Here is a 16536-nt window from a genome sequence, read left to right on the forward strand (position 1 = left end):
ATCTTAATCTTTTAAACAGAAAACAGCCACCCACCTTGAAGATATCCTACCATACACAAAACTTTAATTTTGTAACAGCTTTCAACTATGAAACTGTATATTAAAGTTGTATGCAAAACACACACACAATTCCTCCATAAGACTGCACACCAAAGTAACAAAGTCCTTGTACTACCACAGATACATTAGTATCTATAAAAAGGTCCCAGTGAAGAGTCAGATTTTTAATATTTAACACTAACATCATTATACTGTGTACATAAAAAGTAAAAACAAAAATTAAAATTCAAAATTCCTGGAAAGCTAAATTACAGAAACACTGTGGATTCTAAATCTCAATGCAGAAAACTTTCCAAGCTTCTTCAAAGAAAACTAATTATAGAAAAGAATCTTAAGGGATTTAAAAAAAAAACACATACACACACACACACAAAGCAGTCGATCATAGCATAGTTTTTCAATCCAACAGATGTTGATTTTGTTTAGATAATGAAATGGCCACTATAGGTGACACCATCTTTAACTACATATCTGAGAATACAGAAAAGATGTAGCCACCAAAAAAAAAAAAAAAAAAAAAAAAAATCAAAAATGCAAAATATCTGCCTGGCTTGATAGATCTGCCATAAAATGCTATCAGTTTTCAAATTATATGCAACTAAAATAATACTCTCTCATTACCAAAATACCAAATGTCTCACAGAAAAATAAATCCATTACTTAAATAATTTGAACTGAAGGGAGAAGTGAGAAGTCAGATGATTTTACCATTAAATAAATGATTCAGATTCATCATGACCAAATATAATTTGAAAAAACAAGATTTAAACCCTGGCCTTCTCTATAAATTTTCCAGCTCTCCAACTGAATTTGTGGAGATACAGTCAATGGTGACTGAATTTGAAGTAAATTTAAGGGCATTTTAGCCCATTAGGTAATTTCCTTGTCTCCTTGGCAATAATTAGGATATACTGTTTACTACACACAATACAAAAATCTACCTATTTAACTATTTGCTTAACCGAGATATGCCACCCATATTAAAAAAACATTGATTAAAGGGAGTGTCACAGCATCAGTAATAAATATCAAAAGCAAAGTATTTCTCCTTAATTGATCTTGCTCATTTCTCCCCAGCTTTAAAAAGAAAACTAAATTACTCAATTCATTCCTGATCTCAGTAAAATATCTTCCATCTGACTTGTTCATTGCTTAAAATTAAGGGACATGTACTTCTATAGAGAAGTATAAAAGTAAAAACATCATTCTCTGTCAAACAGTTAATTACAACCCAATTTCTTTTCAATCTCTATTGTTACAAGGTTCAAGCTCTAAATGAAGTTGGTGATGTAAATACTATTATGATGAACGATGACACTGAGAATGCATTAATATCAAATTAGTCATATTTCAATATCTGTAGATGCAATTTATTCATCTTGGTACCTTAATTAAAAAACTCAAGTTTTATGTTTTTCTGACACAAGACAGATAAAATTTATCCAGATTTCCTTCTAAATCCATTATTTTTTAAAAAAATCAAAAGAAAATCTAATGACATTATTAGTATTTCAAAATTAATAAAATACATTGGTTTATGTGACAACAGCAGAGATTAGAAAATAGCATATTTATCATGCTCTCACAGTCATATATTTAAAGATAGTAAAAAAAAAAGTTAAGAAAAGAATGCCTCAAGAGAAAACTCTGACAACTTTAGGGACATGAAAAAAGCTATGATCAATCTGCACTCCTGCAAAGCCAATCCAAAGCCAAAAGTGAGAATTTTGTTAATAAGGAAAAGTGTTCACTCAAGCATCAGAGATTTAGAAGTAATCCATTTATTTTCATAGAATTCAAATTCTTATAAAAACTTTATTTGCAAATAAGCAAAGTTATGCTAAAAAATACAAAAAAGAAATCAGGCTTAGTTCTGTGAGCCTGGAAATTCTCTCAGAAACAACATCCACAGTTCTTCATCTGTAAAATAAAAATAGTACCTACCTCTTGTAGCTGTAGAAAGAATACTTATATAGGACTTATATTACCTGACATATAGAAAGATCTCAGTAAATGTTAGCTATCATTCTGATATACCACAATAACCGAAGTATTTTGAGACCTACAAACTGACCTTACTCAATCAAAGTTCATTTATGTATCATCAGTAAGAGTATCTGAAGAACATACAGGATCATGGGGTCAGCAGTCTTGCATTAAAATCAAAATTCTACAGAAAACTGGGTAGGGTTTAGATATCAAAGCCCTCTACGCATTCCTTTCCAGTAACTTGTGAATTACTGCAGACATGGAAGAGATGTTTTGATCTAGAACTCCATCAGACAAACCTAGATCTTTTCTATATTTCACATATAACCTTCAAGCTTATAATATAAATGATTAAAAATTTTTCCCCTTTGATATTAATTAGTTTATACTTCCTTTTTAAAATAATGTGCATGTTCTAAGAGTACCATTCCCACAGCAAAGGTAAAAACTTAAATGGCAACAAAGCTTCAGTGAGTGAGTACTACCCCTTAAAATTCCCACATATCATACATCCAGAAGAACATAAAGTGGAACATGGAGGTCTTCTCTTCATTGTATTTTTAATTATTTTTTTAAGATGGAGGTCTCACTACGTTGCCCAGGCTGGTTTCAAACTCCTGGGTGGAAGAGATATTCCCACCTCAGCTTTCTCAATAGCTGAGAACACAAGTATATGCCTCTGCACCCAACTAAGGCTTTATTTTTTATTTTTTTGAGATGGAGTCCCTCTGTTCCTCAGGCTGGAGTGCGGTGGCGCCGTCTCGGTTCACCGCAACCTGCACCTCCTGGGTTCAACCGATTCTCCTGCCTCGGCCTCCCGCGTAGCTGGGACTACAGGCACACACCACCATGCCTATCTAATTTTTGTAATTTTAGTGGAGACGGGGTTTCACTATGTGGGCCAGGCTGGTCTCGAACTCCTGACCTTGTGATGCGCCTGCCTCAGCCTCCCTAAAGTGCTGGGATAACAGGCCTGAGCCACCACACGCCTGGCCTGGTATTCTTTTTAAATTCTACTTTAGTAAATTTGTTCCAAAAACACTGGGACATGATAAAATACATTGCTGGTGGATACACAGGTAGTGATTCACCATCTGGATTGGGTTTAGGAGGGCTCCCCTAAAATAAACCATCTCCTTTCCTCTACTTCTCAGCAAATTTTCCCATTTTTAATAGCAAAGAAAAATGGGGTGGGGGGACAGAGAGTAGTATAAAGAAAAAGAAATTAGTGACTCCTAATTGTCTTAATGGATGACTATCATAAAGCTACTATTATTAATGTAACAAATTATTTTAAAACCTAAACACTTATTTCAAAGCCAATGATGGGACAAACAGGTGTAAAATTACCTAGAGCAAAAATTCATCCTTCTCCTCATGTAACTAACATTCTTGCTGCTTATGATGATTTCAATCTTCTTCGTCTGTCTTTAAATGTGAAAATATTTATGTAAGAAAGCCCTGAGAGGCTAGGCACAGTGGCTCACACCTGTAATCCAATCACTTAGGGAGGCCGAGCAGAGGCCGGGAGTTCGGAGTCAGAGGTCGGGAGTTCGAACACCTGAGGTCAGGAGTTCGAGGTCAGCCTGGCCAACATGGTGAAACTCCATCTCTACTAAAAATACAAAAATTAGCTGGGCGTGGTGGCAAACGCCTATAATCCCAGCTACTCGGGAGGCTGAGGCAGGAGAATCAATTGAACCTGGGAGGTGCGGGGTTGCAGTGAGCTGAGATGGCGCCACTACACTCCAGCCTGTGCAACAAGAGTGAAACTCCCTCTTGGGACAAAAAAAAAGAAAGCCCTGAGCAGTAAATTAACATATGTTGTCTTATTACCAAGATAACCTTGAATCTTCAGTAGAATATATATTAACAAGTCTGGGTCTTATCGGCATAAAAACTAACTATAAAATGAATGTCAATTATGACAACTAAGAAAAGGAGTTATCTTATTTAAGGTTTACAATCAAATCAAATATTCCATACTGTTCTCATTGGTTTAAAACTTGACTATATATGCAAACTAAGAGATGGAGAATTGCAGAGAAAAAATGAAGTCTTGTCACTTTTAATTTTTACTTAGTCAAAATTTTGCCTTTCAGGCATGCCTAAAATTTAATACTTATTAATTCATTAAAACTTGTTTTAATCGTGAATGTCTGTTTTTAAATTAAACCCAAACACTAGCTGCGAAACAATGTTTAACAGAAGCTGTATTGATACACTAAGTATTTATTGAGCATCCACTATTTGCCAGGTAACTGATCTCTTTAAAATGACCACAGCCAATAATTGTACTATATTAGAAAAGTTTTCATCTCTTTCATCATCCCGTATCAAAAAACAAATCCCCCTCCAAAAATATTGTTGCAGGCCCTAGTAGCCATTTACACAATGCAAGCTAAAGTAGCCATAGGCAAAAATTATCATCTAAAATTTAGATTCCCAAATGTGATTTAAAAAAAAGTACTTTTATGAAGTAGCTAATATTTAATTACCAAAAAGGTTGTCAATAATAAATCATGTTGGCCAGGCATGGTGGCTCACACCTATAATCCTAGCACTTTGGGAGGCTGAGGTGGGCGGATCACCTGAGGTCAGGAGTTCAAGACCAGCCTGGCCAACATGGTGAAACCACACCTCTACTAAAAATACAAAAATGAGCTGGGCATGGTGGTGTGTGACTGTAATCCCAGCTACACTGGAGGCTGAAGCAGAAGAATCACTTCAGGCCTGGAGGCGGAGGTTGTGCTGAGCCAAGATCATGCCACTGCACTCTAGCCTGGGTGACAGTGGGACTCTGTCTCAAAAAATATAGTAATAATAAATAATGTTGAGAATTCACCAAAATTCATTTATACAACCTTCCCATCAACTCTTTCCAACTATTTTTCAGGCTGTCAGAAAAACTATTCCAGAGGTAGTAACCATGTCTTCTAACATCAAAGCATAACTTCAGGGACAATCAGGCTAAAGAACTTTTTGTTGGGCTTTCAAGTTTAACTTCCAAATTAATTAATTAGAAGTAGTTATAATATTGGAAATCATTAAAGATTATGTTCTATTACCAAAAGAGAACCCAAGGGCTTCTGAGTTCTATATAGGTTAAGGCAACGCTTAACAAAAGGAATAGCTGTAGGACCTAGGATAAACTTTCCCTATAGATGAAACAGGAAATACTTTAGGCTTTGTGGCCATTCAATACAACTCCTCTGCTTGCTGCTGCTATACTGAGAAAGCAGCTGCAAACAATAACTAAATGAAAGAGTATAGCTGTGTTGCAATAAAACTTTATTTACAAAAACAAAGAGGAACCATTTATCAACATCCACGTTCATAATAGTGTTAGAGGTATGTTCAAATGTGGGTTGTTTGCATTTTAACTCGCCTAGGTGAAGAAAGCAGAAAATAATAGATTGGAGTAAATTAATAAGCAAAATCTCCATGTTGATTTTCTTGTACTGTGTTGTTTCACTAAATCCCTCTATTTACAATTCTGACTCGAATTTTCAAAATTTCCAAAGTAGTATTTAAACTTTTTAAACAGATTAAACATGTAAATTGAGTAATACTTACTAAATGCTTCCACCAATGTCTACTTCATTGTATGGGGCCTTTAGAGGATTCAGTTTGAGGTTCATTATTTCTGCAGAGGACAAAAAGAATTTAATTTTATACATAAAAAACGAAAACAGATTATTAAGCACCATGATTTATACCCAAAATGTCAACATCTTGCAAGGATCATCTGCCAACAGACCAAAAGATGTATGCATTTATTAACAATATAGTCCAAGCAGAAAACACACAAGCTCTTGAGTATCACAAATTTGGCTGTACAAGAGTCTCCTCTGTAGAATGTTACTACAAAATCACAAGCATAAGTTTCAGCCCCTAAGAACTCCAAAAACGTAGGTAAATATTTGGGCTCCCCAGGTGGATGTGACAGTTGGGAACTAGTTATTTAACAGAGTCAACATCACTCCTACAGTACAGAATTGTTTCACTTTCTAGTCTTACATCTATTTACTTTCAATTCTTCTACAGGAAAGCTTACACTGCCCACCTGTAAGGCCACTTTCTCATTCCTTAGTATTACCATATTATTTCAGATTTTTATGTCTTTAATCAACACTAAGACAAAATGATAGGAAACCATAGGCATCATTTCAAACTAATTGTACCAATCTACTCAACTAAACCAACACTAATCATTCCTAAAATATATGCTTGATAATAAAAATTTATCCAGCCAGGCCCGCTGGCTTACGCCTGTAATCCCAGCACTTTGGGAGGTGGAGGCAGGCAGATCACTTGAGGTCAGGTGTTTGAGACCAGCCTGGCCAACATGGTCAAACTCCATCTCTACTAAAAATACAAAAATTAGCCGGAAATCACTTGAACCCGGGAGGCAGAAGTTGCAGTGAGCTGAGATCGCATCACTGCACTCCAGCCTGAGCAACAGAGCGAGACTCCGTCTCAAAAAATAAATAAAATGTATCCATACTTCCCACTAGTCAGACTTAACATAACTAAACATGGAAAACAGCGTTTCCCATATTCTCAAGTAACTTATATACTTTTCTCATCACTCCTGTTCCCAAGTATGATTACAATAATCATCCCACCCCCAAAAAGAAAACTTATTTAAAAGTTCAGTTTGAAAATGGACTGGGTACAGTGGCTCACACCTGTAATTCCAGTACTTTTGGGAGTCCAAGCTGGGTGGATCACCTGAAGTCAGGAGTTCAAGACCAGCCTGGCTAACAATGGTGAAACCCCAGTTCTACTAAAAATACAAAACTTAGCCGGATGTGGTGGTGCACGCCTGTAATTCCAGCTACTCAGGAGGCTGAGATAGGATAATCACTTGAAAACGGGAGGCGGAGGTTGCTGTGAGCTGAGATCACACCACTGCACTCCAGCAGCCTGGGCAACACAGCAAGACTCCATCTCCAAAAACAAAAAGAAAAACAAAATGTAGCAATTTAAGGTTTTTAGAAGGAAATAAAGATTAGAATTTACTTTACGCTACGCAAATGCTTTTTTAGGACTAATTTTCAAATTTATAGAGCAAGTCCCTGTTTATCTTCCCAAATCTAAATTCCTTTAGTCATTCAGACAGATCATAATCAAGAAATATAGCAAAGATCTGCTTCAAAATTACTCTAAGAGTAGGTGCTAAATTATCTTCCCAAGAAATTGACAAATGAAGCAATTTAAAAGGAACACAACATATTTCTAATCTTCAAATTTAATCTGATCTTATAAGTAACAGAAGGTTTTGTGAAGAAAGACAAATCGTAAACCAAGTAAACCCTTAAAAGAAGGGTAGAATTGACTTAAGGAATCTTGGTAAAAGAAATGTCTAAGGGAAATCCCTCACACTGCTCTGATGAGCTTATAAATAAGTTATCTACCAGTAGATAGGGTTCTCACACCACCAAAGACAAAAAACATATCTCACTTTGCATCTTCACAAAAATTACTGACACTAACGTAATCTACCATAGCATCTCCTTCCCCATGCATCACTCACAAAAATTACTAACAACCAAAATTGACAAAGTCTAAAATCACTTTGCCATCCTTGGAAAGAGGGGAGAAGGGAGCAAAATTCAGCTTAGGCAGACTATCAAAGTTGACGATTTGCTCATATTCCCACCTATCCTATTTCGTAATATCATAGTTTCAGATTTAATAACTTACAGGTATAATATACATATTTTGGTTGTTCTTTTAAACAGTAAGGATGGGTTTAGTCAACTGTCTTATTATTAGTCATTTATGCTTTTCTTAGAAAACTTGGTTTTTAAAACAATATTTTTACTTTTTTTTTTTTTGAGATGGAGTCTCACTCTGTCGCCCAGGCTGGAGTGCAGTAGTAGTGTGGATCTCAGCTCACTGCAACCTCTGCCTCCCAAGTTCAGGCGATTCTCCTGCCTCAGCCTCCCAAGTAGCTGGGACTACAGGCGCGTGCCACCACGCCCAGCTAAATTTTTTTTTTTTTTTTTTGTATTTTTAGTAGAGATCGGGATTTCACTATGTTGGCCAGGCTGGTCTCGAATTCCTGACCTCAGGTGATCCGCCTGCCTCGGCCTCCCAGAGTGCTAAGATTACAAGCGTAAGCCACCACGCCTGGCCAATTTTTAACTTAAAAATAAAACCTGAGAGCACCATTAACTATAAAGTCATTAATATGTCTAAGAAAATTCACAAACCTCAAAGTTAAAATATAGCTTTATAATCTAAATTAAAATGACTATGATTACTATGTAGTACATGCTAAAGATATAATTGTTTGGGAAATAATTTCAAATACATAGCTTCGTTTCAAAAGGCAGAGGAATGTTTTCTAAAACACAGGTATGTCAACCAACATACAAGGTATATATCAAAACTTTTATCGTATTGTTATAGAAAACATGCTACTTGAATGTTACATAAATCATCAAGTCATATATTTATAACCTAAGGATCAGAATATCCTTCAATTTAAATTGTAAAGGTTAATTACATTAAAAAAATAGCCAATTTGAAAATCAAAGTACACTGAAGCATTCAATCTGGAAGGAGGTAGCTGGTAAAATGAAGATATTTATCTTTGATGTACAAAAATTTTGTAATGGAAATTAAATAGATTATATCAGGCATGAAAACTATAAATCCTCTTATTTATAACATGATCATGGCCAGGTGAAAAATATTAAAACCACTTAACTTTATATTAGATACATTTACTACATCATTAGAAAAATTTTTTTAAATGCTTTTATTGAAGCATTCTAAACAGTGTTTAAAGACAGTATTAATTCCTTAATCGCTTCTCTGAAATCAATTTACAAAGTTTGTATAAGAGAATTAGGCATGCTTAACAATTTTTTTAATCCCACAATTTGATAGCTAATAGGGATCTTAAAAGCTTGGAACTCTAAAGTCTTCATACAAATTATGAGATGAAGGTACAAAAGGAACAAAATGTCAAGACTGCAAGGCTTATTTACTTTAGAAGGTAGGTCTCCTGATTGCTGAAACGTGTTATATTTTCCACTCTATCACCACTTCTGATTAACAAAAAATAGAGAGATGTCCTCAACTATCTTTCTCCCCCTTATGCCACTCCACAACCAAATCTCAGTGGATAAAAAGTAAAATTAGTTGTCCATAGTACAAATTTTTAAATAATCAAAAAATGATGAATAATAGTAAATAAAACTTAGAAGAAAATTTACATTTGAAATTACCTATTTTATATAATCTATAAATGTCATGTCATGTCATCAAAGCCTTGTGATTACACAGCATGTCTCCTTTCGTTTCTATAGAATGTCAGGCAATTTTTTAAACAGTTTTTATCAGAACTAATGCAATCCAATTCAATCACAAAGTTGATCAGATTTTTATGATTCAAGAATTATCCCAAAATGCTAGAGTAGAAACAAATATGTAAGCACCACTCTGGTTCTTCAGCAGAAAACAGTGGTAAATAAATAATAATCCACCTTCCTTACAAAATACAGTACTTTAATATCACATCTACAGGATCCACTATATTTATCTAATATTATCTATCTATAATAATCTACATTTACATTTGACCTCATGTGCCAATCAATTATGTTCATTATACAAGACCGTCTCAAGCAGTAAATATCAAAACACTGAATATAAGCACTAACAAAGATCTAAGTACATGTGGATCTTTGATTCAACATTTCTAGCCCTTTCTAGCTGTTTTTTTATTAATCAAATTACACCTTCCATAGGCCATTATAAATGTATTGCCTGTTTATACTTAAACAAAGATGATGCTTCACATAAGAGACCCATTTCTTAATTTCCATAACAGTGCCCAATGACAGGAATGCCAATTTAATATTACATCAATTGCACGGAGGAAACCCTAATCTTGGCATTTGTGTTAAAGTTTTGAAGTGAAGGATGTTTCAACTGTTCTTTTAAATGTTGTATCTTTAAAACACTACAGTTAAAAGTCAAACATTTAGTTTTCTCTTGCACACTGTAACACACCCAAATTTGATCGAACTGCAAAAAAGGACTCAAAAGTTAAGCTGAAGCAAAGGCAATAAAAATATTCCTCTTATCACCTATTTCAATCAATAGAATAAGGCAACATCAAGCATTGAAAGACTGTATTTTATTTTCCACATGAATTTTGAAGAAAAGTAAACTTGCCCTTATTTTAATTGATCATTTGGCAATTCTTAAAATTTCCCAAGATACCCATTATTACACCGCGTATTTCCTCTAGTCAATCACTAATAACAGCTTGACATTAATTTTCAGATTCAACGTTAACTTCTAAAAAAGGCGTATTTCCTTAAAAATATCCGTGGACATTTTTTTAAATTCACATATCTAGCTTTAAGATTTCAAAATGTGATATACACGGTATGTTAGAGGCCCAATACCTATTGCATGTGAAAATTATTTCTACCTTTTATGCTTTAAAAGCAATTACTAAGCAATTAAATTAGAGGACTCTTTATATGTATTAACTCTAATTTCCTAGAAAACACCACATTTTTGGACCTGTCTGAAAACTCATGAAAACAAGTAAAATGAGTATTTTAAATCTATTAAATGACTAAGATATGAAACTATTTAGTTTTTGAAATGTAGTTAAGAATCCTATGATCAGCAAATGCAAAATTCCAGACCATTCCTAAAATGTGATCTGTACAATAAAAAAAAAAAAAGGCTGAAGATTGTATATAACAGATTTGTAAAAACATAATCTTGATGACTCTACTGCAGATTTAACCACAATCCTAAAGCACCATTTTATTAAGCAGTACTAAATGTCTTCCTGCTCCAATATAAATTACATGCACCGACTGTCTTAATAGTAACAGAAGTGTTTCAATGTCAGGCAAAAGAATTTGATGGTTTTCTCATCCTTTCAGTGATAAACAGTCTACAGTTTGTTTCATTAACAAACTTTAGTGATATTTTTCACTTAAATGTTGGTAACTATTCAACTGCAGATGTTGCATAAAAATATTTACTTACTTGCTATATAAAATACTGACTTTCCCAAAGATTTCTTTTATCCTCAAGGATAAAACTCCAACGTCTCAGTCTTCAAAATGGCATACCTTTTGGTGAAAACAAAGATTCTAAACTTACTTATGAAGCAAACAATAGCAAGTAAAACTAAGTGTTTTTAAACTTCTTAATTACAAAAAAGAAACTTAAAATCTATGCTCAAAACCTGATTTTTTAAACATTCTTCCCTAAAATCTGTTAGTACGAACAGCAAACTAGTTCAAATTCTCCAATAAGCTTATTTCTTTAAATACTTGAAAGATTAAAATTGTTTGCACAGTATATAGAGTTCAACAGAAAAAAAGCTATCTTTGGTTCATGGTTTTCCTCCAAATCTAATCAGTCTTCTCTTGTGCCCAAAATTAAACAAGGTTTAAAGGACCTTCAGTATTTTAAACTATTCAAAGGGTACGTTAAGTTACAATGGCTATGCATATATGCTTTTAATCTTTCCTGCAGTGAAAAGGCTTAAAGGCTTTGTCAAATTATTTCAGATAGTTTACTCATATTCATAATCACAACTTTTTTAAATGATACCATTCACTGATTAATTGAAACGTAAATTATTAAAGAATAAAACAAAAACTTAAGCTAATTTTTGTCAAAACAATAAAAACCCAGTCTTACCTCAAATAAAAGAACTCTATTTGTTCAGAACCATCAGCAACCAAATTAATTTTAATCTCTAAGTCACCTTTAAAAAAAAGAAGAAAGATGGTATTAATGTTTTGAATTTTAAACATTTCTTGGCCAACGATTCAGTGTGATGAAACAAGAAAATATTCCACAGACAAAAATCTATGGGTAAATTGAAGAGACGCCTCATCGACACACAACCTGTACATTTATGGTTGCAGTTATTTATCTTAGTATCTATCAGTCTTTGTTTTCCTCATCTTTTGGCTGTATTGACCAATACTGAAGATTAACACATTGAATTAAATAGGAATACAGAAAATTCAAATTTTTGGACTGATTTAAGATTACGAACCTTTTTTTTCTTTTTTTTTAACTTTCCCTCTTTTTATGACAGGCAATAAACAAACAAAGAAAAAGTTTACCATTCTTCAAGACAAATCATCTTAGTATCTCCCTTACCATCCAGAAATCTCTTTTACAATTATGAGCAATTAGAAATTAGCTCCTCCAAGAGAAATTAGTGAAGTTAAAATGGCCACTGGTTACTTTAAATTTTAAATCACAAGTTACTTGATCTCACCAAGTGGGATATTAGCTTTGTCTTTGAAGCTATTCTAAAACTTACATTATCTAGACCTTTACTCAATTTCAAACCAGGGTCTTGAACATTTTCATTTCAGTCTTTCTCCTCCCCCATTTATCACGTAAAAAGATCTTTCAGGTTAAACTGCTAGCAATTATTTTGCATTTCACAATTCAAAGAGGATTCTACAGAACTAGATTCAGAATATCCATTTAAAACCACTTTCAGTGCCCAAAAATTTCGGAAACATTGATTTGAAAAACCAAAATTGGTACTTAAAACAGATTCTGTAAAATCAAGATATGCGCAACTGATGTAACATGTACCATTATAGGAAGGCTACTCAAAAAACAAAACAATTTTACTGGAAAAATGCCCTTAGAAATATGGTCGAATAAACCAGTATCTGATTTCAGATGTACTATGTAAGTCTGCCCAACACTATTTTTACGTAGTTCTGCACCTTTACAACACAAGAGCTCCGCAGAATGAAGACAAATATATTCTAAAATACACAAAGGTTTGTGCGCTTCTGGTTTGTTCTTCAAACCACTACACTTAAAAATTACCCTTCAAACATTTTTTTAAGATTAGAGACTATACACAGAACTCTACTAAATTTTATGAAACCTGTACTTTTAAAATACTGTTCCGTTTTAAGCATATCTAGATTTTTATACATGCAACAAATGCAACAAATATGGCTCCTCTTCATCGCCCATTACCGAAAGCAGTCCTACTTTATTCATATTTACATTACGAGAAAGTAACTTCAGGAAGAGATTTGGTGTCAGAATGTTCTTTTGTGAAAGTTTTTCGATCATGGCTTGTGATAATATACATTCTCAAAAAAATTAAATTACGAACTTTTGACTAGGAATTGACCCAAGTACGTTCTAACATTCAGGTGTGAGAACTTAACAGATAACGGCGCCTTGTGACCTTTTCAAAAAGTACCAAACAGTGTATTTAATCATATTTAAATATCAGGAGATCAAATGATCTTGGCGTAATTACTCGGTAAAATAAACTACATTAACCAAACGTCATCAGCTAGCACCGTAATTATCAAATCTATTTCCATTAAACAGCTTTGACGACACAGTAAACTTGTCTTCGTAATTCTGAAATACCAGCAGCACTCCTCCAACTTGCATTTTTCAAAGACAACCTTAACGTCATAAAGGTTTAATAAGCAGCAAGTACCTTCGCATGTATCACTGCAGCCGTTTCAAAATCGGCTTTGAAAGAGTTAAAAGCCAACACCCAATAGGAGGGAAAAAAACAAGTTTTATTTTTGTTGAAACGTAGTCAGGGTTCCATTGTTCTTTTAAATTTCGATCATGAAGATGAGTTCCCACCTCACCGGAAAGAGGTTAAAAAGCTCCTCCGTTGGAGAACCTGAAAGGGATTTTTTTACCCTAAATATCAAAATAACTCACCAGGACAGAAAGGGGCTCTCCACGCCCGATCCCCTTCGGGCTCTCGCCGGCAGTCACCCGCCGCCCCTTTCCTGGCGGATCCAGTCCTGGCGACGAGGCCGCCCCCCGCCCACCTGCCGCCTGCGGGGTCTGCAGCGGGGCCCCGCGTGCCCCCTACCCCGGGACCCCACGACTCGGGCCCAGGGCACCGAGGCGCATCCCACCGGGGAGAGCCGGCCTGCGACCACAGAGGGGCCGTGCGAGAAGAGCCGAGCGGCGAGGCCCGGCCCGCCGCCCCCTCCTGCTCGCGCGCTCAAGGACATTTTGCTTTTCCTCCCAAGGACAAAGGACAATAAAAGGAGCCGGGGAGCCACTCACCGGGTCCGAGCGCGGCAGCCGGCACCTCCTGGTCGCCCAAGTCCGAGTCCCGGGCCGGACCGCCCGCCCGAGCCTCCCGCCCGCGCCGGGTCCAGCCGCCGGGGCCCGGGGAAGCCTCCGAGGCGGCAACCGCAGCGGCGCTTTCGGCGTCGTGGGCCCGGCCGCCCTGGGAGCCTCTGCCGCGGGCTCTGACGCCGACGCGCGCAGCCCGCCTCGCCTCAGCCGCGGCCGCCCCACTCCCACGGGCCTGCGGGCCGTCCGGGCGTAGCTCCCCGCCGGCTGGTGGGCCCCGCGGCCGCAGCGGAACGCCTGACAGCTCGAGGTGCTGCTGCCTCTCCGGCCATCTTGTGCCGTGTGTGTGGTGTCTCTCTCCCGTCTCCTCTCTAGGCTTTACTCCCTCCTCCTCCTCCCCCCGCCCCACACACCACACAACATGGCCTCTTCGCTGCGGCGGCAGCGGCTGCGGCGGCGGCAGGAGCTCCGCCGCGCTCCAGCCCGCTCCCCTCCCCCACCGTCCCCGCCTCCCGCCCGCAGCTCCGGGACCCAGCGCGCACGCGCGCCACCGCCCGCCCGCCGCAGCCATTGGCTCCAGGAGCTTCCTGCATCCCCTATCGGGAGCGGCCTCACGCACGCTAGTTGGCGTCTTCCTCCCTCCCAACAACAACTACTTCCATCCTATTGGGTAATTTCAACCCCACCCCTTCCGCCTCCTTCGTGCGGATAGGCTGGCCTTAGTGCCATTCACTACCCGTAGGCGTTTCTGGTTTTCTTGAGAAGCTCCGGCCCACGATTGGCTGGTGATGGAACCTTTGGGATTGGAGCTGAGCTGTTGCTTTTCTCCCCGCAGTGCGGACCCCTCCAGGCTAGCTGTAGGGTACTTGGTATGGTCTAGGCCAGACTAGAATCGTTAGTGCAGGGTCGCACAAATAGTGGCTTCGCATCTAGAAAAAGCTCTGGCTTCGGTGTTTCTAAGTTCAGATTTTGTCTTTAAAAAAAGGAAAGAAAAAAATGACTGACAGGATGATGAGCAAACAAGATGCAGGCCCACAGCCCTTGGGCAAGCAGCCATATCCTCAAAATATTTGTTCTAAGCACCCAGGCCTCCCATGAAGGTCACACAGTCAGGACCAATGGTTTTACCACCAGCACATTCCCTAGCCCCACTATCCGAATTGAGATGCGATTTTTTTTGAGGATTTGTAGACTGCGTGTTGCCCATTTACCTGAGACCCTAAAAGAATGTCTAGTGTCTTGTGAGCTGTCGTCATGGAAATCAAAAAATTAAAATTAAAAAAATTAAAAAGAATGTCCAGTGTCCTGAGGCCTTAGCGAATGAATCTCAATACCGGTTAACTGGATTCCACCCTGTAGGACAATGTTTGTTAGAGTAGCAGTTTGAACCTGAAAAACCGTGGTCTACCTTTTCAGCCTCCTTCCAGAGAACCAGGCAAAACAAGCTTTATTTCCTTTCGGCAAATCTCACTTTTTTCATTACTTCTTCCTACTTTAAGCTGGAAACAACTCTAAGCAGACCATAGGAAAAAAATGAAAACCTAAACTTTCCTGAAATGGATGGGGAAAAAATAAAAGAGGTAGCTCTCTCCAGTTGCCAGTATTTACAAATCTTGCTCCTTTTGGCAGGGTACCTGGGGAAAATGAAAGGAACACCAGATGCTTAGTTTTAACGGATTTTTTTTTGAGGGGAGGGGCTTAGGGGTGAGGGAAACAACTCTTAAATTCTTTTGAGCCTCTGCCCCTGGGTTAGCATCAGAAAATGTTACATACATGTAGAGCCTAGGAAATAGTCTGGCCGCTTTTTTAAATGACACAGTTGTTGATTGATTTGGCTCAGTGTAGCATCAGCCACTTAGGACAGAGCTGGGACTTGATCTCAAGTTGCCTGACTTTTTATAGATCTTGATTTCCTTGTATGCAACCTGGCCACCCTCCTTGGCAATATACTTTGAGCTCTAAGTGGGCACACACACACACCCACAAAATACTTCTTCAACCGAAATTAAATTTTCTCCAAGAGACATTTAATTTCCAAGAGACATTCCCTTACACAGTGTAGCTTTGAACACCATGCACCTGCAACAAGGCTGTTTTTGCTGAAATAGCCCCATTCTGAATCCTTTTTTCTCATTCTTCTGGTGTGTTTTTGCTGTGCTGTTGTTCACTCCCTTTTCCTTCCGTTTTTCCCCTCTTATTACGACCTGAAATCCCTCTCTGATTCTGCCTTTCCAGATTCATCACCGAGTATGTCTATGCCAGGGAAACAGGCCTGAGCAGGCCTTTATTAAAACAGTCATGGCTGAAAAGCATTGAGTTAGCTGACTAGGTGCCAGGCATTGTTCTCAACTCTCATTGGTGATTAACTTGATCATACTGCACTCC

At 37.5% G+C, this 16536-nt stretch overlaps 2 protein-coding genes across 11 annotated transcripts in view; both read right to left on the minus strand.

Moving 5' to 3' along the window:
* Positions 1 to 14121, minus strand: part of CHD2 (chromodomain helicase DNA binding protein 2) — a 146456-nt gene extending 132335 nt beyond the window's left edge. For 4 of the 10 annotated variants that reach the window (XM_031668320.1, XM_031668317.1, XM_031668318.1 and 1 more), the window contains exons 1-4: positions 13547 to 14121; positions 11746 to 11812; positions 11083 to 11168; positions 5626 to 5695 (exon numbers count right to left, since the gene is read on the minus strand). The gene's annotated coding sequence lies outside the window, so the exon portion shown is untranslated. The remainder of the gene's footprint in view (positions 1 to 5625; positions 5696 to 11082; positions 11169 to 11745; positions 11813 to 13546) is intronic. The other 6 variants (XM_031668315.1, XM_031668319.1, XM_031668314.1 and 3 more) reach the window with 4 other exon arrangements.
* On the minus strand, positions 12111 to 14737 carry LOC116275762. The gene is made up of 2 exons (XM_031668322.1): positions 14140 to 14737; positions 12111 to 13741 (listed from the first exon to the last, which is right to left on the minus strand). Exons 1-2 carry the CDS (start codon positions 14720 to 14722, stop codon positions 13671 to 13673), a joined length of 654 nt encoding a protein of 217 aa, XP_031524182.1. The 5' UTR covers positions 14723 to 14737; the 3' UTR covers positions 12111 to 13670.
* Positions 14738 to 16536: the final 1799 nt, after the last annotated feature.

This window comes from Papio anubis, chromosome 7 (genome assembly GCF_008728515.1).
Source record: "Papio anubis isolate 15944 chromosome 7, Panubis1.0, whole genome shotgun sequence".
In the NCBI taxonomy this organism is placed as follows: Eukaryota; Metazoa; Chordata; class Mammalia; order Primates; family Cercopithecidae; genus Papio; species Papio anubis.

Bases quoted from the DNA above. Each gene is read 5' to 3' on its own strand.
- LOC116275762 (XM_031668322.1), bottom strand. From the start codon at position 14,722: ATGGCTGCGGCGGGCGGGCGGTGGCGCGCGTGCGCGCTGGGTCCCGGA. The intron at 13,742-14,139 runs GTGAGTGGCTCC...AATCCCTTTCAG, and splicing joins GGCTGCCGCGCTCGGACCCG to GTTCTCCAACGGAGGAGCTT.